At 44.1% G+C, this 25409-nt stretch overlaps 1 protein-coding gene across 5 annotated transcripts in view; it reads left to right on the forward strand.

Moving 5' to 3' along the window:
- The window catches only part of vps13b (vacuolar protein sorting 13 homolog B), a 752723-nt gene that overhangs the window by 427979 nt on the left and 299335 nt on the right, over positions 1 to 25409 (forward strand). For all 5 annotated transcript variants that reach the window (XR_013547184.1, XM_078398050.1, XM_078398047.1 and 2 more), the window contains exon 23: positions 13217 to 13451. Coding sequence is in view for 4 of the 5 variants with exons in the window: in XM_078398050.1 (XP_078254176.1) it covers positions 13217 to 13451 (235 nt within the window). In the remaining variant the exon portion in view is untranslated. The remainder of the gene's footprint in view (positions 1 to 13216; positions 13452 to 25409) is intronic.

Raw genomic sequence — 25409 nt, forward strand, 5'->3', positions numbered from 1 at the left:
ATAGACAACATCCACAGCCTTGCCCTTATCAATTTCCCTGGTAACCTCTTCAAAAAATTCAAGAAGATTAGTCAAACATGACCTTCCAGGCACAAATCCATGTTGACTGTTTCTAATCAGGCCTTGATTATCCAAATAATTATATATATTGTCCCTAAGTATCTTTTCCATTAATTTTCCCACCACAGACGTCAAACTAATAGGTCTATAATTGCTAGGTTTACTTTTAGAACCTTTTTTAAACAAAGGCACAACATGCGCAATGCGCCAGTCTTCCGGCACCATCCCTGTTTCTAATGACGTTTGAAATATTTCCGTCATAGCCCCTGCTATTTCTGCACTAACTTCCCTCAATGTCCTAGGGAATATCCTATCAGGACCTGGAGACTTATCCACTTTTATATTCTTCAAAAGTGTCCGTACCTCCTCTTCTTTAATCATCCTAATTTCCATCACTACTCTACTTGTTTCGCTTACCTCACATAATTCAATATCCTTCTCCTCGGTAAATACCGAAGAAAAGAAATTGTTTAATATCTCCCCCATTTCTTCCGGCTCAGCACATAGCTGTCCACTCTGACTCTCTAATGGACCAATTTTATCCCTCACTATCCTTTTGCTATTGACATATCTGTAGAACCCCTTGGGGTTTACTTTTACATTACTTGCCAAAGCAGCCTCATATCTTTTTTTCGCTTTTCTAATTTCCTTTTTAAGATTCCTTTTACATTCTTTATATTCCTCAAGAACCTCATTTACTCCCTGAAGCTTATATTTATTGTATATCTCCCTCTTTTTCCGAACCAAGTGTCCAATTTCCCTGGAAAACCACGGCTCTTTCAAATTATTATTCTTTCCTTTCCACCGAACAGGGACATAAAGACTCTGTACTCTCAAAATTTCACCTTTAAATATCCTCCATTTCTCTATTATATCCTTTTCATAAAACAACAATTTCCATTTCACTCCTTTTAAATCCTTTCTCATCTCCTCAAAATTAGCCTTTCTCCAATCCAAAATCTCAACCCTTGGTCCAGATTTGACCTTCTCCATAATGATATTGAAACTAATGGCATTATGATCACTAGACCCAAAGTGCTCCTCAACACATACCTCCGTCACCTGACCCATCTCATTTCCTAACAGGAGGTCCAACACTGCCCCTTCTCTGGTAGGCACCTCTACGTATTGCTGCAAAAAACTATCCTGCACACATTTTACAAACTCCAAACCATCCAGCCCTTTAACAGAATGTGATTCCCAGTCTATATACGGAAAATTGAAATCACCCACAATCACCACTCTGTGCTTACTACTAATATCTGCTATCTCCTTACATATTTGCTCTTCCAATTCTCGTTCCCTATTTGGCGGTCTATAATACACCCCTATAAGTGTTGCTAAACCTTTCTCATTTCTGAGTTCCACCCAAACAGCCTCCTTAATCGAGCCTTCTAGTCTGTCCTGCCAAAGCACTGCTGTGATATCCTCCCTGACAAGCAATGCAACACCCCCACCTCTTGCCCCTCCGATTCTATCACATCTGAAACAATGAAATCCTGGAATATTTAATTGCCAATCGCAACCCTCCTGCAACCATGTTTCACTGATCGCCACAACATCATACTTCCAGATGTCAATCCAGGCTCTAAGCTCATCCACCTTTCTTACAATGCTCCTAGCATTAAAATATACACATTTAAGGGACCCATCATTTCTTATTCTCAGTTTATTTCTTTTCCCTTCTTTCTCTCCTACATATTGGGTCTGAGTGTTTCCCTTTTCTGCCTCCTGCCTCACACACTGCCTATTAGCTATCTGTGTTTGAGTCCCTCCCCCCAACCGTACTAGTTTAAAGTCTCCGCAGTTATTTTAGCAAATCTCCCCGCCAGGATATTGGTTCCCCTCGGGTTCAGATGCAACCCGTCCCTTTTGTACAGGTCATACTTCCCCCAGAAGAGGTCCCAATGATCCAGAAACTTGAAACCCTGCTCCCTGCACCAGTTCCTCAGCCACGTATTTATCCTCCACCTCACTCCATTCCTATTCTCACTATCGCGTGGCACAGGCAGTAAGCCTGAGATTATTACTTTGGAAGTCCTTTTTTTTAACTCTCTTCCTAGCCCCCTGAATTCTCTTTTCAGGACCTCTTCCCTTATCCTACCTATATTGTTGGTACCTATATGTACCACGACCTCTGGCTCCTCTCCCTCCCCTTTCAGGATATCCTGGACACGCTCAGACACATCCCGGACACCGGCACCAGGGAGGCAAACCACCATCCGGGTCTCCCGACTGCGTCCACAGAAACGCCTATCTGACCCCCTCACTATAGAGTCCCCTATTACTACTGCTCTCCTCTTCCTTTCCCTACCCTTCTGAGCAACAGGGCCGGACTCCTTGCCAGAGGCCCGGGCACCGTCGTTGCCCCCAGGTAGGCTGTCCCCCCCAACAGTACTTAAACAGGAGTACTTATTTCCAAGGGGTACAGCCACCGGGGTACTCCCTAGTCCCTGCCTCTGTTCCTTGCCCCCCCTAACAGTGACCCACTTGTCTACCTCCCGTGGTCTAGGAGTGACCACCTCCCTGTAACTCCTATCTATAACCTCCTCACTCTCCCTGATCAGACGGAGGTCATCAATCTGCCGCTCCAGGTTCCTAATACGGTCCCTTAGGAGCCCCATCTCGTCACACCTGGCGCAGATGTGGATGTCTGGAAGACTGTCAGACTCCCAGATTCCCCACATCTGACACCCAGAACAAAAAACTGCCCTGGCAGTCATACTCTCCAAACAAAGCCCCGCGCTCAGTTACTAAACCTACCGCCCGGCCGCTACTCCAACCGCTCCAACCGCCCACCCAAAAGAACTGAGTGATCTCCTGGGAGAGGCGAAAAACCGGATAAAAAACCCAGGCCAATTTGGGAAAAAATCCGGGAAATTCCTCTCCAACCCCAAGCTAGGCGATCGAAACTAGTCCGGGAGATCACACAGGTCTTACTCCTTACTATCCCCACACAATCCCCACACAATCCCCACACACTACTTCCCAAGCAACACAGCTTGCTGCTTGCTGCTGCTTCTGCTACTGCTGCTGCTTGCTGCTACTGCTGATTGCTGCTGCTACTGCTGATTGCTGCTGCTACTGCTGATTGCTGCTGCTACTGCTGATTGCTGCTGCTACTGCTGATTGCTGCTGCTACTGCTGATTGCTGCTGCTACTGCTGATTGCTGCTGCTACTGCTGATTGCTACAGCACAGTGCAAATAATAATGCAATTTAAGCGATTGTGCACATGGTTGACTTCAAATTAAATTCTGGTGTCACCGTGGCACAGCTGGTTCGATCTTGACCTCGGGTGTTGTCTTTGTGGAGTTTGCATGTTCTCCCTGTGACTGTGTGGGTTTCCTCTGGGTGCTCCGGTTTCCTCCCATAACCGAAAGACGTGCAAATTTGCAGATTAATTGGACTCTGTAAATTGCTCCTAGTGGATGCGGAAGTGGGATAAGAAAACCAGTGTGAACATGTGATTGATGGTTGGCATCGACTCAATGGATAGAAGTGACTGTTTCCACATATTTCTAAACTAAACTGAAAGAAGACAAACATTTTGGTTAAAATTTAAAAGAAAAAGCAGCCTAAATAAGCACTCTTAAACTCAGTGACATTGTGCTCATCTCATTTAATTCATAAATTTTTGATGTCAATACTCTCCAAATCTTCCACCTTTATGATATTCCTTTTATGTGAACCTTTCTACCACATATTTGTATTAAGAATGCAAAAGGACTGATATTGTGGAAGACTTGTGAAATGTGCTGGGACAGTGTTGAAAATTGATAGGTTTAGAGTGGATAGAATAGGTTTCAAGGGATAATGGCCAAAGGCAGGCAAGTGGGACTAGTGTATATGGGGCAGGTTGATCGGCGTGGGCACGTTGCACCGAAGGGCCTGTTTCCACGTGGAATGATTATATGACTCTAAATTCAATTGCTTATCTAGTGGATAATATTCACTAAATGTACTTACTGTTGAATAGGTATAATTGCCAACTAAACTGCCAAAGAAGCCTTCCCCAAAATTTTTTAACCTACACATTACCAATGCCAGTTTGTATTTACTAAGGACTGACCAACTGATTAAAAATGTAATTTGAGGCAAAAGAAAGCTCAAACTAGAGTTGATAAAGCTCAAACCTTTTGGATGATTTTCATGTTTATAAGTTAAATACTTAAGTACATTCCATTTTCTTTTCAACTTATTTCACATTTTATATACTTTGGTTGCAACAGGTAATATTTTATGCCATGAAAAGACCCAAAGAGCTGGAGTAACTAGGCTTGTCAGCCAGCATCTCTGGAGAGTATGGATAGATGACATTTAGGTTGCAACTTTTCTTCAGACTCTCAGCTTCTCCAGTGATGCTGCTTGACACGCTCAGTTATACCAGAACTTTGTGTCTTTGTTTAGTAAACCAGCATCTGCAGTACCTTATGTCTTAATACTTTATACCCATGGTTTGCTTTAATAGAACAGAACAGTACAGCACAGGAACAGGCCCTTTGGCCCACAATTTCTGCGCTGAACATGATACCACCTTACCTCTCACCTTAAACGTGTGTCCGCTGTTTCTTGGTCCTCCTACTCTTGGGTAAAAGACCCTGTGCATTCACCCTATCTATTCCCCTTGTGATCTTATGCACTCCTATTAGATCACCCTTCAGTGTCCTGCGCTATAAGGAATACAGTCCTAGCATGCCCAGCCTCTCCCTATACCTCTTCCCATTAAGTCCTGGTAACGTCCTGGTAAATTTTCTTTGCACTCTTTCTAGCTTAATAATGTCCTTCCTACAGCGAATTCCTTTAGAATTAAAGGACGTTCTTTTAGGAAGGAGATGAGGAGAAATTTCTTTAGTCAGAGGGTGGTGAATCTGTGGAATTCTTTGCCAGAGAAGGCTGTGGAAGCCAAATCAGTGGATATTTTTAAGGCAGATTCTTGACAAGTACGGATGTCAGAGGTCATGGGGAGAAGGCAGGAGAATGGGGTTGGGGGGGGGGCAAGATAGATCAGCCATGATTGAATGGCGGAGTAGACTTGCTGGACCAAATGGCCTAATTCTATTCCTGTTCCTTGTGACATTATGACCTTATGATAAGGGTGACCAAAACTGAACACAATTTTCCAATCATCTTACACATACTTTTTGTGCTGCAACAAACAAAGCATTAATTTTAGATGTACCCATTACATTCGATAACAGTAGCTGGACAGAGCTGAGAAGACTTTCCTATGGCCAGCAATTGGTGGGATTAGTGGATTGTGACCGGGCAGTTATTCAGTGGAGGTCTGTTTCCTGAAATTGGATCTATTCTCACAAGTTATTTTTATTGTCACGAATAACATGTTTTTAATGAAGGAGTGGAATTTCAAACTATATTTAGAGTATGAAAAACATGCGCTATTTGAAATTAATTTCCTATTAAAAGTTGAAAATATGATTAAGTTCACCTGCCAATAGATATAATTCCAAGTACAAAAAAAAAATTGCAAACATGATATATTCAGGATTTACAAGTTCTGATGTAGCCATAATTAAAAATAAATGATTCTATTTCAGGAATTTGCAATAACTCTTAATATTTAACACATGAATGTGTTCAATATTGATGGAGGGATACGTTGCTACCAAACTGAAATCAGATCCTTGAAACAGAAAGGACATTACCATGGAAAAATGAAGTAACACAAGTTGCAGCTGCGATGCATTAATGAATTGGATATTTTTTTTAAAAGATCATTTGTGTTTGGTGTAGAGCGAAGGGACTGAACCAGATGGTTTCCATGAACAGAATCTGACCCTCAGCATGAGTGCTGTTACTAGCATATTACTTCACTTTTTTCCCTTGATGAACGGTGTGTTGAATTATAACATGATTTACAGTTATAGGTTGATTTTCTATTTACGTTTTAACTCCTGAATTTCTGTTACTTTGACTTACTGACATGTAGTCAGCAACCTGAATCTATTTGCACACAGGAAAAGAGTGATAAATTGAGTTGATATTGAAACTCGCAAGGTTTTGCTTACCTCGCGTAGAGTTATAAGGTGTGGAAACAAGCCCTTCAGCTCAACTTGCCCACTCCGACCAACGTGCCCCCATCTAAAGATGGACACAAAGTGCTGGAGTAACTCAGCGAGTCAGGCAGCATCTCTGGAGAAAATGGATGTGTGACATTCCGAGTTGGAACCCTTCTTCCCTCGTTCTGACTCCCGCAGCTATCTTTGTTTCTACATATTGTCTGCACTAGTCCCACCTGCCTGCATTTGGCCCATATCCCTCTAAGCTTATCTTATCCATGTACCTCTTGAACAAACTTTCTGGTAAAAATATGTCATGGACCTTAAGTTTGACAATTCTGATTCTATTAGTTCGCTGGTCGACGTGGACTCGATGCACTGAAGGGCGTGTTTCCATGTGATATCTCTAAACTAAACTTGAATTTATTAAGGAATATAAATAATAAGGGATGTGTCCATAAATAAGATGGCCCTATTTTTTCACTTTGGAAAATTGACCCGAGTCCAATGTTTCATTTTTTTTACACTGTTTTTTAGTTAAGAGACACAACTTGGAAACCAGCCCAATCACGCCTTCACACTGATTCTGTGTTACTCTGCTTTCTCATGCATTTCACACACACCAGGGGCAATTTACAGATGGCCAATTAACCTACAAACCTGCACTTTGGGGTGTGGGAGGAAACTGGAGCACCCAGAGGAAACACACATGGTCACAGGGAGAACGTGCAAACTCCACAGAGACAGCACTCGAAGTCAGGATTGAACCCAGGTCTCTGGTGCTGTGAGGCAGCAGCCCCACCAGCTGTGCCACTGGGTCACCCCTTCATTGGAGTAAATAGCAATGACAAGCCCAATATTAGGGCTACACATGTTTCCTGCATTCATGTTTTCTGTATTGTTGTGTGCATTTACAAGCCTGAATCTCAGACTGGACTCACTATAGGGCGGCAGGGTGGCGCAGCGGTAGAGTTGCTGCCTTACAGTGAATGCAGCGCTGGAGACTCAGGTTCGATCCTGACTACGGGTGCTGTCTGTACGGAGTTTGTACGTTCTCCCCGTGACCTGCGTGGGTTTTCCCCGAGATCTTCGGTTTCCTCCCATACTCCAAACACGTACAGGGTTGTAGGTTAATTGACTGGGCAAATGTAAAAATTGTCCCTACTGGGGGTAGGATAGTGTTAATGTGCGGGGATCGCTGGGCGGCGCGGACCCGGTGGGCCGAAGGGCCTGCTTCTGCGCTGTATCTCTAAATCTAAAATCTAAAATCTAAATACCAGATTACACCTCCATGTTTTCTGTGACTATCTGACATATTTCTAAATCCTCAAATCTATGGTTAAATTAGAAGGAAGCAGTTTGTAATGAACAGTATAATTGCAGTTTAAGGTACGTAGGACATTTGCTGTTGAGTATGGCACCCTTTGCCTGACTAATCTTTATTAATATTTTAGGAAGCTTAACTCCTTTGACATCTACAGTTTCCTGTTGCAGACTGGAATTATATTAGTTGACAAATATTAAAAATATAGTAACAGAAACATCAGTTCCTCATGCCTGTTCAATTGGATTTTGGCCGATGTACAGAAACAAGGAACTGCAGATGCTGGTTCACTAAAAGAAAAGATGAAAAGTGGAGGAGTAACTCAGCGGGTCAGGCAGCATCCCTGGAGAACGTGGATAGTTGACGTTTCGGGTCTGAAGACGAGAATTGACATCTATCCATGTTCTCCAGAGATGTTGCTCGATCTGCTGAGTTACTCCAGCAATTTGTATCTTTTTTTTGTGTGATATACATCTGCCTTTGTTCCATGTCTCTTAACACCTTTACCTACTCACTAATCAGCAATTTGGCTGAAGCTTTCTTAAGTAAACATTTTACAGGTCCACTACTGATTTCCCTTGGTTCCAGAGTCTTGGTGGATTATTCGTTCTGCCGGACCAACAGAGGTCACGGCCTTTGCGGTCCGTGCTCCTGGCCCACAAAGTCGGCTTCGGACATCGGCTATGGAAACGAATCTGCCGAACCAGAGATCAAGAGCTCTGGCCGACTCCACTCGCCGATCAGCCGCGGAAGTCCTGATGAGGTCGAGATCGGCTACCTCTCCCGGCCGAGGCGCCACATTTTTGAAGGGACTTCCTGCGAGTATTTCAACTGCGGTCTCGTAGTTTTGTCTGGATTAAAGGAGGTGCTGGACCATCAGATGCTGGAAAATCAGTGGTGGACTTGTATTTCATTTCCGTACGAACCTTGCTGTTCTTATAGATGTGAATTGCAACTATTTGTATTGTATAATTTCTTTTTTAAACAAATCTTCGTTTCAGCTGATGCATAAACAGCTGAGCAGCTTGTAACTACAGAGGAGCGATGGTATCAGAAGCACCTTTCAGTGAGTTAGTTGCTTTAAGCGTTTCGTACAGGCATGCTCAGTGATGCAGCTGGGGGATATTATGAGGGATGACCAAATTTGCAAGTAATGAAAGCAGTGTTTTTGAAATCAGGATGTAGATGTAGTTGGCAAGGACAGCAGTTATCATTCATCCCTAATTACTCCTGGGAAGATGGTGATGAGCTGAAATCCTTCTGGTAGAAATATTCCCTCAATGATGTTGGTTCAAGAATTCCAGGATTTAATCACAGCAAGGATGAAGTAACTGCGATGTGTTTCCAAGTCAGGTTGCTAAGTGACTTGCACCAAACCTGCAGTTGCTGATATCCCCCCCAAAAAAACATTTGTCTCTCTAGTGATACTCGTGTCCTGTGAATTAGAGTCATACAGTGTGGAAATGTAATTTAATTTTTGGTTTAATTGATTGACGAGCACAGTGTGGTGCTGTTGGAGCAGGACCATAGTCTTCTGGATGTTGAATGTAAGGCATGACAGTGTGGACACGGTGGGCTGCAGTCCATCATGTATCTCTGACGAAACTAAAAATAAAAACTGGAATATCTCCCATGTGATTCACACCTTGTGAAGTACTTAGAAATATGAGGAAAGTGCTGAAGAATTTCCACACTCAGAAATGAAATGGATGACTGAATCATCCGTTTTAGTTAGACCATCGAACATAGAACTGTACAGCACAAGAGCAGGCCCTTCAGCCCACAATGCCTGTACCGAACATGATGGGTTATTTGCTCTGCCAGTTTGGGTGATGAATCCCTGGAATTCTCTGTTTTAGAAGACTGTGAAGGCTAGAACACTGGAGGTGTTTGAAAAGGAGAGGGCTGTATTTCCAAAAAGGTTTGAGATTTTTTAACCTGTGGGGAATTGGCACACAAGAAGACTGGGGCAGTTCAACTGCAGAATATAGAACAATGCAGCAGAAGAACAGGCCCTTCGGATCAACAATGCCTGTTCCAAACATGATGCCAAGACTAACCGTGTTTCTTACTTTGAACTGCCGAGGCAGCAGCCAAGAGCACCAACCTCAATGAAGCTGGAAGATTTAGCACACTCTTTCCAAGAATACAACGTCCCAAGATATTTAAACAATGCATCCTTCATGCAGAATCTCTGTCGAAATTAAAATAACTCCAGAGATTATTTGGAGCGAAGGAGGATATGGGGTGATATTGAAGAGGTGCATAAAATCATGAGGTGGATATTTTACACACAGTAGGGGAATCAAGAACCAGAGGACATAGATTTAAGTTGAGAGGGAAAAGATTTAATCGGAACCCGAGGGGCAACTTTTTCACAGAGGGTAGTGTGCATATGGAACGAGCTGCCAGAGGGGGTTGTTGAGGCAGGTACTATAACACCATTTAAAATACATTTGGACAGGTACGTGGATAGGAAAGGTTTAAAGGGATATCAACCAAACACAGGCAAGTGGGATTTGTGTAGATGTGGCATCTTGATCAGCATAAGCAGATTGGGCTGAAAGGTCTGTTTCCCTGCTTTATGACTATGATATTTGATATATGAACATACAAAGCCAGATGTAACTACATTTTGGAGACACAAGGAATTGCAGATGCTGTTTTACAAAAAAAAGACACAGTGTTGGAGGAACTCAGCGGGTCAGGCAGCATCTCCGGAGGACTTGGACAGGCGACGTCCATTTCCTGTATCATGTATCTGTACTCTGTGGACAGCTCGATTGTAATCATGTATAGTCTTTCCACTGACTGGATAGCACGCAATCGAAGCTTATCACAATATCTCAGTGTTTGTGACAATAAACTAAACTACACTGAATATTTTGGATCCGGACACTTCTTTAGACTGATTGTGGTGGTGGGGTGGGGGGGTGAAAGATGTAAGAGGGAGGGGGGCAGGACAAAGCCTGGCGAGTAAGAGGTGGTAAAGTTTGAAGAGTTTGTTTGCTTTCTTGGACAGGGGTACATGCAGAGGCGTACGCTGAGGATCGTTATATTTGGGCAGAAACTTGCAGTGAGAAAAGATCGAAATAGGCTCGTAGTTCGCTGTCATCCTGGATACTGTTGAGTGGTCAGTTTGTTTATATCTGGAATTTCTGGCTTGCAAGCCGGAAATTCCTGACAATACAGTCCCCTTAAATGTGTTCAGCTGCACTCTGAATCACAGAATCTTCCTTTACTGAATGACTTAGTATATGATAATGCTGGAAGCTTTGATTTTACGCCAGTCTGGCACACAGATCATAAATGTTCCTTTTTTAAGCTATTATTCAGTACATTGTTTCTTAAACAAACTGACAAGAATTCATTGTGGAAAAATAGAGATTGAATAAATAAAAAAAAAAAAAAATAGTTACATTAAAGGCCTTTATTTGTTTCTCTTATAATGCTATTTGAGGCGCATGCCGACCTTAATTATGCCTTTGATCAGAGGGTTTATTGATCCAAGATTGTTTATTTTGGATTTAAAACCCTCTTGTAATGTTACAGATGTTTAAATTTCTGAGAGTTTGTGGCAGTGATGCGAGTTACTGTACTGATGGGCTGTGTTTCCTCAGAATGTGCCTCACCAGTGTCTTTTTCAAAAACAAAATCTGGTGCGAACGGTCAGAACAGCTCATCACACTGGCGAGCACATGCTAATAGTTTGCAGCTTTAAATCTGTGTAATCCTTCACTTGTCAACACGTTTACTGCATAAACAATTTTCTAGCTAATAATGCATCCACTATCACATCGTTGATTAATAACAATTTTTTTCCACAATGAACAAGGCATGTCGTAATGATTCAAAAACATCATTCACCAGTTAGAACAGGTTTCTTATTCCATCTCCCCGTATTAATGGAAAGGGTATTTCTGGTCTGCTTGTTGCCCCTCCAGCTGCAATGTATTACAATAAAACATCAGCATGTTTTCATCCTCTTCAAAATTGTGTAATGTTACCATTTTACGGGACCCACCTAATGGAAACCATAAAAGTATTTTTTATGGAAGGCAGTCGAACTTCACTTAAGGCTACCTACTTTCCTCATGGATTCTGGGAAGTGCAGCTTGTGTGGCTTAGTACTTCTATAAACGACAAGGAGTTACTACTTGTCCTGCAGAGCACCTTAACATTTAACTATTCAAGCGTATGAAAAAGGAAGTCTAGACGTTTGATGATACAATGGTGGTGCCAGAAGAAATGGTGAAAAAACCCCCTCTATCAGATTGCGCATAACGGCATGATTTGGCCCCCAACTCTGAGGCATAAATATTTCCATGACCCTCAAATAAAAGGTCAGCAACATTAAATCTTTTATGTACAAAAATTCTCGTTCCCTTTCATTATTCACCCACCTTGCATCTTGTGTTCAAAACTCTATTGCATCTGTCCTTTGTTATTTTTGAATTATGTGTTCCAATCAATTTCAGCAACATTTATGCTGCATTGTTCATAAAGTTATAGGAGGCTTAGAGAAGAGATACGGCACAGAAACAGGCACTTTGGCCCACCTAGTCCACATGTACACATCCTATAAACATTCTTACTTTACTTTATACTTTCCAGATACAGCATGGAAATGGGCCCTTTGGCCCATTTAGTCTACATTTATACTAATCATGTAAACTTTTGACTTTACTTTAGACCTTTAGAGATACAGGGTGGAAACAAGCCCTTCGGCTCACCGAATCCGCGTCAACCAGCGATCACCCCTTACACTAACACTATCTTACACACTGGGGACAATTTACAATTTTACTGAAACAAATTAACCAACATACCTGCATGTCTTTGGAGTGTGGGAGGAAACCAGAGCCCACAGAGAAAACCGACGCGGTCACAGGAAGAACGTACAAACTTCGCACAGACACCACTTGTGGTCAGAATCGAACCCAGTTCTGCCGTTTCCACGCTGTATCTCTAAGTTAATCTAAAGTAAGAGAATTGGTTGGGTTTGGTGGTCAAGTGGGAGAATAAGTGACAGGAAAATAAAGTGAGGGATGGGATTGCACAGACAGTATTAATTCAGTGGAATGTATAGCTTCCTTCTATGTCACTTAAAAATATGATTAAATATAAAATTATATGTCAACTGTTGACAAGCGAGCCACTCGGTCCAGCTACTCGTTGGAAAATGAAAACTAATAAGGACGTTGGAGGGAGAAAACTCATACGGTCGCAGGGAGAACTTACAAACTCACTACAGATGGCACCCGTGGTCAGGATCAAACCCGGGTCTCTGGCACTGTAAGGCAAGCAACTCTACCACTATGCCACCATCCTTATCTGTCCAAAACCTTGTCTCTCCATATCCTTCCCCGGATGCTGTCTGACCTGCTAAGTTCCTCCAGCAGTTTTTTCGCTCATGAACTGATATGTTGCTGTCTGTGAAACACTTCAAAGGTATTTTTCTCAAACATCACAATGCTAAAATACATATGCAAGGTTTCCTTTTCCTTTCAAAGAATGTTTCTGCCTTTGAACCTATCATTTATGTGATTAACAATCTTAAATATTTGTACAGAAATATTTATACTTGCTTTTTCTTCTGCAGATTAAACCTAACTCGGTTTTAGATATGCTGATTTATTTATCAGATGAGTTTGGCATTTTGAATAAACTTAAATACATTCTGAAACAATGGTGCAGTCGAAGAATTCTTTATTCACTGATAGAAACTAGTGTGGATTGTTGGTACGATGCTGTGGTTTATACACTTTGTACATAATTGATTTATTTCAACACATTAAATTTGTGTCTTTCAGCTGGAGATTCAGTCCTGTTGCATGTTCTTTCCAATTGAGAGCCTGCCCTCACCAAGTACGATCGTGGCTGGTGACATACCTGGCACAGTGAGGAATTGGTACCATACGGAAGAGAACATGCCTGGAACTTTGGTCATCTGCCTACCCCAGATCAAAGTGATCAGTGCAGGCCACAAATACATGGAACCTCTGCAGGAGATTCCTTTTGTGATTTCAAAGCCTATTCTTGACGAAGGTAAGCTCTTAGCCCAAATCCTTTTAGACTTTTGGCCTTAGAGGTACAGCATGGAAACAGGCCTTTCAGCGCGCCGACCAGCGATCATCCTGTACACTGGCAATATCCTACACACACTAGGGACAATTTACACTTTTTATCGAAGCCATTAACCTACAAACCTGTACGTCTTTGGAGTGTGGGAGTAAACCTGAGCACCCAGAGAAAACCCACAAGGTCACAGGGAGAACGTACAAACTCCATACAGACAGCACTCATAGTCAAGATCGAACCCGGTTCTCATCAATGGTTTTTCATCAGAACCTGGAAATGTTAGAAAACAAAGTTTTATGCTGCAGAGGTGAAAGTGGAGAGAACAAAGAGAATGCACATGAAAGGTTGACATGGATGGTGTTGTTGTTGGCTGGAAGAGTTTAGGAAAGGAATAAGTCGGGGGATGGGACAGCCTCAATGTCATAAGGAAATCTGAGAAGGATTGTGACTTGCAGGTGATCTGTCTGCAGGAGATGTAAATTGAGGGAGATGAATGAGAGGAAAACAGTGCTAGAACATAGAACTGTACTGACCTCGAAGGGAAGGTGCAGAATGTAAGACCCGCCGGTTCCTATCACCAGGCGGGTCCAGTGTCCAGTGTCCACCGCCGTCGCCGTCTCGTTCCACCCCCTCTCCGATTCCCGATCCACGGGGCCAGCCGGTCCAAGGCTCAGCAGCCATCCCTCTTTGAGCGAGATGTGGCCTGAGGTTGGGATGCAGCCACGGCTCGCTAGGCTGCTGGGCCAAGCCACAGGATGCTGTGGGGCCTCTAGCGGCTCTGTTTACCGGCCCTCGGTCCGACTCCCTCCTCTCCAATGCACGTGGTGAGCAGAAGCCGGGCTCTGCGGCAACCTCTCCGGGCTCGGTCTTGTTGCCTGAGTGAGCCGTTGCCCGCCGGGAGTAACAATACCGATTTTAGGTGATGAATACAGAAGTCACGCATCAAGATTGCCCTGATTAACATTTGACATCTGGTTGCTCTCATGCATTTATCATATCATATCATATCATATCATATATAGACAGCCGGAAACAGGCCTTTTCGGCCCTCCAAGTCCGTGCCGCCCAGCGATCCCCGTACATTAACACTATCCTACACCCACTAGGGACAATTTTTACATTTACCCAGCCAATTAACCTACATACCTGTACGTCTTTGAATTTAAAAACGATTGAAATAGATAAGGCAACTTAAGTTAATTTCATTTTTTTAAACTCTTTTTAAGTAATTTTCTTCAGCCAAGTCCTGCCACCCTATTACAAAAATGGGTTTACACCACATTTAAAATATAAAATAGACAGTCAGAACCTTGGAAAATCAAGTACTAGAGGGACAAAGTTTAAAGGAAATGTGTGGGGTATGTTTTTTACACAGAGGGTGGTGAGCAGGGCCGTTTTTACAGCATTATGGGCCCCCGGGCAAAGCAGTGTATTGGGGCCTCTACCGTTACTCTCCCCCACCCCCCCTTTCCCTACCAGCCCCCCCCTGTCGTGCCGGCGAAAAGCACTTACCGAAAAGCACTTAGCGATGGACTTAGGGTGCTACATTGTTGCGAAAAGCACTTACAGATCGCTGTGAGAAGCACTTAGGGGTGGAAAATGTTGCGAAAAAAGCACTTATTGAACCTACATTTTTAAAGTAGTATTTATTTATTGCAAGTCACTTAACATACACAGATTAGCATGGGGCCCCTATGCTCGTGGGGCCCCGGGCAAGTGCCCATCAGGCCCATGCGTTAAGACGGCCCTGGTGGTGAGTGCCAGGAACCAGAGGTGGTGGTGGAGGCAGATACAATCGTGGCATTGAAGAGGTGAAACCTGAACCTGAAAGGCAATGTTTTCACTCAGTGTGGTGTATATATGGATCGAGGTGCCTATGAAGCAACTGCAGATGCTGGTTTAAACCAAAAATAGACACAAAATGCTGGAATAACTCAGCGGGCCAGGCAGCATCTCTGGAGAAAAGGAATAGGTGACGTTTCGGGTCGAGACCCTCCCTCAGACTTAGAGTCAGGTGATAGGGAATCTAGAAGTATGAAAATGTACAGCATGAAATAGAAAGGTAAAGAAGGTGCGGGTAAAGTATGGTGCTGGCTCTGATTTGTTCTGTACTTTTTCATACCTCTTGTTTCCTTCTCCCCCGTCTCTGTCTGACGAAGTGTCTCGACCAGAAACATCACCAATTCCTTTTGGCCAGAGATGCTGCCTGACCCGCCGAGTTACTCCAGCATTTTGTGTCTATTGCTAGAGGAGATATCTGAAGCAGATGCAATAACAGTATTTAAAAGACACTTGGATGGGTGCATTGGTCGGCATGAACGTCACCCATTTCTTCTCTCCAGAGATGCTACCTGTCTTGCTGAGTTACTCCTGCATTTTTTGTCTATTGTGACTCTATGGTTGGGGTGTTGGGCTGATTCCAACCGATTGAGAATATTTTGTTAGATTATGCACTTGTCCTGGTCCAAACCTGATGGGATCCAACAAGTACCGGGTCTGGGTCAAGAATCCAAGTCCATTCCGGCTCCTCAACTCAGTGCATTTGCACTCCACAACTGCACCCAATGTAAAGTCTCCCAGTGAAGTGTGAGGCCAGAATCATCCAACCTCAAGCTTGAATCTGTCCTTTGCCTTGCAAAGCCCAGGCAAGGAAGTCAGATGTAAGCTGCCCCAAGCGGAGGACGTTGCTGACTATTTTCTGCAGAGTCGCTGGGGGGGGGGAAGTAAGTTTAATTAGGCCATGGTCTTCACGGTTGCCTGCTGGTGGTTTTAAATTTCAACCTCGATTGTACATTTTAATCTTTTTTCAAATGTTCAGATTCAAATGCAAGGGTAGTAATTGGGTTAAGCTGATGTTATTGCCTTGGATTTTAATTGTCTGCGACAATGGTCTTAGCATCACTGTAATTCCAATTTCTCAAGTATATCCAAATATAACTATATAGTACAGTTTAGAAGGATGAGGGGGAACCTTGTTGAAACTTACCGAATAGTGAAAGTCCTTTATAGAGTGAATGCGGGAGAGGATGTTTTCATGTTTTCACTAGTGGGAGAGTCTGGATGTTTAGGATGTTTTCACTAATGGGAGAGTCTAGGACCAGGGGCCATAGTCCCAGAATAAAAAGAATGTACCTTTAGACAGGAGATGAAGAAGAATTTATTTGGTCAGAAGGTGGTGAATCTGTGGAATTCATTGCCACAGACGGCTGTGGAGGCTGTCAATCGATATTTTTAAGGCGGAGATTGACAGATTCTTCATTAGTAAGTGTGTCAGAGGTTATGGGGAGAAGGCAGGAGAATGGAGTTGGGAGGGAAAGATAGATCAGCCATGATTGAATGGTAGAGAAGACTCGGTGTGCCGAATGTCCTGATTCTGTTCCTAGAACTTATGGACATAAACTATGTGGTAATAGGCCCTTTAATTTAGAATGTGTCCATGAAAATGGAAGCTCTTATTGCTCAATGGAGTATTTTGATCGGAACTGAAGTGCCACGGAGCATGGTTTAAAATGTCAAAATCCATGGGACGTGCAGATTAAATCAGATTTCTGTGACATGGAATAATATGTTCACATTGTGTAGAATTCGTAATGTCAATAGGTGTTAGAGCTGCAAATGATCTGTCATTTGTGCTTAATCAAGACCTAAACTAAAGAATGGTTCTATGTTTGTCAAATTACCCCTGTGCAATCACTAACACTTCATGTACTTTTGTGTTACACGCTGTATGTTGCCTGCAATAAGAAGTCATATTTCCTGTACATAAATGTGGTTTTATTTAATGGGTCTGCATTTTAGCAGTATAAATGTGAAATGTGGCAAGTGTTTAAATGAACTTAATTGACTTTGTAATTTTGCTTGTCATTTATGATGTAAGCTAAAACATTTTCTTTGAAAGTAGTGTTTGAAATGTTATCTATATTATATTCGATTGCTAATCTGCAATAATTTAAAAGTGATCTCGGACAGTGAAGGATCCCGTTTGTTTGCATTTAAAAAAACAGGTATTGCTACAGATTGTTCACCGTATTTTTAGAATTTACTGACCTTAGTGATGTATTAACAGCTAACTATAAATCTGCAGTTAAACATCTTTACTATGCCTTACCAACAGTTTAAAAGCAAGTAAGTTGTTTAGCTTTCTGTCTGAGAATGTTTTAAATAGGCTGCAACCTGATTGCTTGTTTGAGTTAGAGTAGATTGAAGCTGTAGATGAGATTAGCTTTATGGATGTAAAGTCTCCATTCCATTTAGTGAAGCAGAGATAAGCAGGAGGAGTGCTGTACAAGTGAATTTCAAATATTATTTTTGGAAGTGTGCTTTGTAGGCATTGAACAAAATCCAGAATTAATTTTATAAAGCGAACACAGGCAGAAAGCAAAGCAGTTTATATTAACAAAGACTAAAAGCTAGAAAAACATTTTTGATTTGGGGCAAGAGCAAGCTTCTTTTTAACTGCACGGTAGTTGCTTTCACTTAGATTTTGGGAAAAATTATTGCATGAAAAACATATCCAGATAAATATCTCTGAAAATTGTTCTTGGTGTTGGAAGATTTTATTTTGGGCGGTACGGTGGCACAGTAGTTGAGTTGCTGCCTTACAGCATCAGAGACCTGGGTTTGATTCTGACTGTGGGTGCTGTCTGCATGGAGTTTGTAAGTTCTCCCATTGATTGTGTGCTTTTTCTCCGGGTGCTCCAGTTTCCTCTCACACTCCAAAGACATCCAGGTTTGTAGGTCAACCAGCATTTACAGTTCTTTCCTATAGTTGGTTAATTGGCTTCAGTAAAAATTGTAAATTGTCCCTAGTGTGCAGGGTAGTGTTAGTGTACGGGGTGATCGCAGGTCGGCGTTAACTCGGTGAGCCGAAGGGCCTGTTTCTATGCTGTATCTAAACTAAACCAAAATGTGTGGTGTTGGTAGAAGTTAATAGTTGGTTCAGTGGTGATCTATTTTGCTCTTTTGGCAATGAAATGCAGTAATGAAAATAGTTGAAGATTGATGTGAGAATACAGGTTAGAAAGAGGAGCTTTCTTGATATGGTCCCATTGCAACATTTTGTGTTACATAAGTTTTTAACATGTAACAATGCCAATATGATTTGATAAAAAAGTGCTGGAGTAACTCAGCATCTCTGGAAAACATGGATTGGTGACCTTTTGGGTCAGGACCTTCAGACCAAGAGTCCTGACCCAGAAGGTCATTTATCCATGTTCTCTAGAGATGTTGCCTGACCCACTGAGTTACTCCAGCAATTTGTGTCTTTTTTTGAGAACAAATTAATTTATGACTTTGCTCATCAACTTCAAAATATATAAGAATTATACAACCAAATATACGCAAAAGACCCGGCAGGCTGCGGCCTGTACAGGGAAGCCTCTCCTGCTCGTCCCCTGAAGACCGGACGCCGGAGAGGAGAGAGCCGGTGACTGCTGACGCGAGAAGCAAGGCCATTAGGAGTGTCAACAGAGTGCCTTCTGCACCCTCATGGTCAGCTGCGGGAGGCGACCCAGTGGACAAAGGCGGGCAGGAAAGGAGAGGGATGTCGGCTCGCTGATCGACCCAGATGTCCAAGCAATGCAATGGCTGGAGGCCCTGCAGCGGCCTGGGGCTTGACTGGATCGGGCGCTGGTCAAAAGACCTAGGGCACGAACTGGACTTTGAAAATGGCGTCAAAACCTGGCGCCTCCAGAGTATCATTTCTGTGCACTTTGCTAATCTGGGATTATGGTAATACTTTACTGAGCTGTATGTAAGAAAAGATTTTCACGGTGCATTTGCACATGTGATAGCAAAACACAATTGAACCATTGATCCATAGGTATAGAGTGAGCAGAGCAGGGAAATGAGCACAGTCTTTAGGTGTCCCCGTGCTAATGGTCAGCGAGAAGGAAGCGATGTTGCCAATTCAAACTGATTGATAAAGATTGATAAATGCTGATGAGGAAGTCGATGATTTAAGTAAAATGGTGAGTTGATCATGTGCCCCCATATGGAATTCATTGCCACAGAAGGCTGTGGAGTCAATGAATATTTTAAGGCAGAGATTGATAGACTCTTGATGAGTATGGGTGTCAGGGTTACGGAGGGAAGGCAGGAGAATGGGGTTGAGAGGGAAAGATAGATCAGCCAGATCGAATGGCGGAGTAGACTTGATGGGCCGAATGGTCTCATTTTGCTTCTGTCACTTATGGACACGACCAGAGGGGAAATAAGGAAAAATTTCTTCGCACAGCAATTTATGATTAGAAATGTGTAGCCTGAAAGGAAGGTGGTACCAAGATTGTAGCTTTCAAACAAATATGACAATATAGCTGTACATGAAAAGGAAAAAAACGAATGCAGGGCTAGAGTATAGAACAGAGGGATGGATCGAACCTCCAAACACACATTCAGAGGGCCAAATGGCCTCCTTTTATGCTGTGTCATTTTATGATTCTCCGAACATAATGTAGCATGGGTCCATCCAAGATGGTGATGTTACTCTGAGGAGGAGTGATGGACAACTTCCTTGCACGCAGACTGCTATTACGCAGACAAGCTGGATGACCTGAGGGCAAGGATCAGATTCCAGAGGGACATAAAGAACTGTAACATCCTTTGTCTGACTGAAACATGGCTGACCCCGCTGGTGCCTGACCAGGTGATCTGCCCATCCGAGTCCTTCACTGTTTTCCGGGCGGACAGAACGGAAGAATCCGGGAAATCCAAGGGCGGAGGAGTCTGCTTCTTGACCAATAATAACTGGTGTAATCCTGGAAATATTAAGACGCTTTCTCGTTCCTGCTCGCCGGACCTGGAACATCTAACTATCTCATGCCGACCATTCTACCTACCCCGGGAGTTCAGCTCGGTGATCATCACAGCCGTCTATATCCCACCGCATGCGGACACCGACGTGGCACTGTCCACCCTACACGATGTGTTGTGTCAACACCAAAACAAGAACCCTGATGCGGCTGTGCTGGTGGCTGGAGACTTCAATAGGGGAAATCTCAAAAAGGTCATGCCCAACTTCTACCAAAACATCACGTGTGTCACCAGGGGGGAAAGAACTTTGGACCACTGCTACACGCCGTTCAGGAAAGGCTACAAGGCCGTTTCTCTCCCTCCCTTTGGGAAATCTGACCACGCTGCCATTTTCCTGCTGCCGGAGTACAAACAACGGATAGTACGGGAAGCGACAGTGACGAGGGACGTAAAGCGGTGGGCTGACCATTCAGAGGCCATGCTGCAGGATGTACTGAGCGAAGTCGACTGGAACATGTTCCAAGCAAGTTCCAGAGACGTAAATGAGTTTGCGGAAGCGGTTACGGACTTCATTGCCACAATAGCCGATACCATCATCCCCACGGTAAGGATCAGTATCTTCCCTAACCAAAAACCCTGGGTGGACAGGTCTATTCGCGTGGCCTTGAATGCTCGCACCGCTGCTTACAACTCCGGTCTGGCATCCGGCAACATGGACGACTACAAGGGAGAGTCCTACCGACTGCGAAGGGCAGTGAAGGATGCAAAAAGGAGGTACCGGGACACGATGGAGTCACAGATGGAGCAGCAGGACACCAGGCGCCTTTGGCAGGGGCTACGGACTATAACTAGCTACAGGTCCAGCACCCCCTCAACCGGAAGTGCCGGCTCCTCCTTAGCTGATGACCTGAACTCTTTTTATGCACGGTTTGAGACGGGTAACACCACCAGCTCGCCGTCTAAAAACAGCACCGAAGGGGCGCTGGCTAGCGAGGATGGAGGGGGATCCACCGCCGGGGATGTGCACACATTCTCGGTGTCCGAGCATGAGGTGAGGTGGGCTCTGACGCGTGTGAACACGAGGAAAGCTGGAGGCCCAGATGGTATATCTGGGCGAGTACTAAAGTCTTGTGCTACTCAGCTTGCTCCAGTGCTCACCACAATATTCAACATCTCCTTGGCAAAGTCCGTGGTCCCTGCATGCTTCAAAAGATCCATCATTGTACCGGTGCCAAAGAATGCCTCTCCAGCGTGTTTAAATGACTACCGACCGGTGGCCCTCAACTCGGTTGTCATGAAATGCTTTGAGAGGCTAGTCAAGAAGCACATCTGCGCCCTCCTTCCTCGCAACATGGACCCACTACAGTTCGCGTACCGTCCGAACAGGTCCACGGATGATGCGGTCTCCCAGGTTCTACACACCGCTCTTTCTCATCTGGACAGCCAGGGGGGCTATGTGAGGATGCTGTTCATTGACTTTAGTTCAGCATTCAACACAATAGTCCCCAGCAGACTGGTTGAGAAGCTGCTGGAACTGGGGCTTAGCACCCCTCTGTGTGCCTGGGTCCTGGACTTTCTCACTGCCAGGCCCCAAGTGGTCAGGATGGGGGAACACACATCTAGCTCCCTCACCCTGAACATAGGATCCCCCCAGGGCTGCGTCCTTAGCCCCCTACTGTACTCCCTGTACACACATGACTGTGGGGCCAGGTTCAGCTCAAACTCCATCATCAAGTTTGCTGATGACACTGTGGTGGTGGGCCGGATCTCCAACAACGATGAGAAGGCCTACCGGGAGGAGGTGGCTGATCTGGCACTCTGGTGTCAGGACAATAGCCTCCTCTTGAATGTCACTAAAACAAAGGAGCTGATTGTGGACTTCAGAAGGGCTAAATATCCAAGGACGTACACGCCACTGGAGATAAATGGGTCTATTGTGGATAGGGTGAGCAGTTTTAAATACTTGGGAGTCCGCATCGCAGAGGATCTGACGTGGGCAACGCACATTGCCGCACTGGTGGGTAAGGCTAAGCAGCGCCTTTACCACCTTAGACAACTGAGGAAATTCAGAGTGTCTCTGAGGATCCTTCATTGCTTCTACTCTGGGGCTGTAGAGAGCATCGTGTCCGGCAACATTACAGTCTGGTTTGGGAACAGCTCTGCCCAGGACAGGATGGCCCTGCAGAGAGTAGTGCGTTCGGCAGAACGCACCATGGGAACTACACTCGTCCCCCTGCAGGACCTATACATCAGGAGGTGCAGATCCAGAGCAAGCAAGATCATGAGGGACCCCTGCCACCCCTGTAACGGACTGTTCCAGATGCTACGATCAGGCAAACGACTCCGCTGTCACGCTGTGAAAACGGAGAGGATGAGACGGAGCTTCTTCCCACAGGCCATCAGGACTGTCAACTTTTATAACCCCAGAGACTAAATTTTTGTCGACACTAATAGTAACTTATTAACTTTATTTATATGCTGTAACTGTAATTATTTTTGTGCACAACCCGCAGGCATTGCCACTTTCATTTCACAGCACATCGTGTATGTGTATGTGACAAATAAATTTGACTTGACTTGACTTGAGTATGTTAGGAAGTTTTCTTCGTAAGAAAAGAGGCTCACATTGGCTTTGTCCCAAGAACCTACTTTATGGGGACAAGTGAAAGCCCAGATTCTGAGGTTCAAAGGGAACATTCTCATTACTTACATGTGACAAGTAAACATCCTTCTCATTATTGCAACGAATTGAGTATATTAGCTGTTCCATCTTTTACTTGGTTTTCTTGTTTTAAATTTGATGCCATAGTTAAACTGAAGAATAGATCAACCCGTAAGAAATTGAAGATTCTGGTTTACCAAAAAAAGACACAACGTGCTGGAGTAAATCAGCCGGTCAGGCAGTATCTATGGAAAACATGGAAAGGCAATATCTTTCTTTCTTCGGGACACTTCTTCAGACCGATTGTAGTGGGGGTGGGGGGGGGGGGGGGGGGGGGGGGTGGGGTGGGGGTGGAGAAAGCTGGAAGAGAAGTGAGGGCTGGAAAAAGACAGGCAAGTGAGCTTTCCCACCCAATGGTATGATCATTGAATTCTCCAATTTTAGGTCATGAACCAACAACATCCCCCTCCCTTCCACCCCCCCCCCTCTTCCCTCTGCTCGCCCTGACCGCTCATCCATTTCTCCTACTATCTTTTCCCTACCCCCCATCTCTTTCCATCAATGTTCCTTCCTCTGCCTTTACATTTTGAACCTCTTCCCTCCTTACCTCACAGTCTTTTGCCTTCTTCCCGTCTCTGGCCTTTGTCCACCCATCTGTAAATCAACCCCCCTCCCCCCCCACCTATATCCACCTATCACTTGCCAGGATTTGTCCCGCCCCATCCCTCTCCCAGCTTTCTCCCCCCTTCTACAATCAGTCCAAAGAAAGGTCCCAGCCCAAAGCATCGCATATCAATGTTCTCTAGAGATGCTACCTGACCTGCTGAGTTACACCACTGTGTCTTTTTTTGAAGAATAGGTGAATGCATGTAAATATTTGATCCATCATGTGGCGATTGTCACATTGCTCGAGCTTTGGGAAATACTTTCACAATTATTTCTGTGGAACATGGTATTAAATACAACGATCCCACCCCTACCTCTATTCCAGCTCCCCCCCCCCCCTCCCTCCCCCCAGCTTGAATCAGTCTTGAGAAGGGTCCTGCCCTTAATTTTGCCTCCATGGTGGGAAGAAGGGTTCCGACCCAAAACGTCACCCATCCATTTTTCTCCAGAGATGCTGCCTGACCCGCTGAGTACTCCAGCACTCTGTGTCTCTCTTCGGCATAAACCAGCATCAACAGTTCCTTCCTGCACAAACCCTCCACAGATGCTGTCTGACCCACTGTGTTACTCCAGTACTGGGTGTTTTGTTCAAGAAAAAAACATGCCTTGCTTGAGGGGGCAAAAGGTTTTGTAGCAGGACACTTTGTAGAGCTTGACTGAGCATTAACGCACATTCCAACAGAGCGGACATCTTGTAAACAGGTTAATAATGCATGCTGCTATTAATGTGCAAATCCGTCCACAAATTAGAGCAATTAAAAGAAATGTACTGTGTTGTAAATCCTCAACATTTGCAGGTTATTTTATGCTTTATTTCTTTATTTTGAATTGATGTTACCTTGCCCTTAGGCACGCAGTATTAATTGCCCATTAAGTTCACAGTGGAAAATTAAGGCTGTGAACATAATGGTATATACTACCTTTAAAGCCATGTGCAGCATAACCAGGTTTGATCAATCAAGAAATGAAGAACTGCAGATGCTGGTTTACAAAAGTTTTAGATCAATGAGGACTCTAATGTTGGGACATATTTAGAAAGACAGTGGCAAGGACATCTCAATAAAATGTTATGGAGCCGCAGAGAGTCGTTGCTGGCTCGAAGGGCCGAATGGCCTACTCCTGCACATATTGTCTATTATCTATTGATATTGAATAACATAGAGCCAGAGTCATACAGCGTGAAAACAGGCCTTTTGGCCCAACTTGCACACGCTGACCAGCATGTCCCATCTACATTAGACCCATCTGCCAATGTTTGCCCCATATCCCCCACAGGGCCCTAATGAGACCGCACCTGGAGTACTGTGTGCAGTTTTGGTCTCCAAATTTGAGGAAGGATATTCTTGCTATTGAGGGCGTGCAGCGTAGGTTTACTAGGTTAATTCCCGGAATGGCGGGACTGTCATATGTTGAAAGACTGGAGCGACCAGGCTTGTGTACACTGGAATTTAGAAGGATGAGAGGGGATCTTATCGAAACGTATAAGATTATTAAGGGGTTGGACACGTTAGAGGCAGGAAACATGTTCCCAGTGTTGGGGGAGTCCAGAACCAGGGGCCACAGTTTAAGAATAAGGGGTAGGCCATTTAGAACAGAGATGAGGAAAAACTTTTTCAGTCAGAGAGTTGTGAATCTGTGGAATTCTCTGCCTCAGAAGGCAGTGGAGGCCAATTCTCTGAATACATTCAAGAGAGAGCTAGATAGAGCTCTTAAGGATAGCGGAGTCAGGGGGTATGGGGAGAAAGCAGGAACGGGGTACTGATAGAGAACGATCAGCCATGATCACATTGAATGGCGGTGCTGGCTCGAAGGGCCGAATGGCCTACTCCTGCACCTATTGTCTATTG

This window comes from Rhinoraja longicauda, chromosome 4, assembly GCF_053455715.1.
Source record: "Rhinoraja longicauda isolate Sanriku21f chromosome 4, sRhiLon1.1, whole genome shotgun sequence".
NCBI classification, from domain to species: domain Eukaryota; kingdom Metazoa; phylum Chordata; class Chondrichthyes; order Rajiformes; family Arhynchobatidae; genus Rhinoraja; species Rhinoraja longicauda.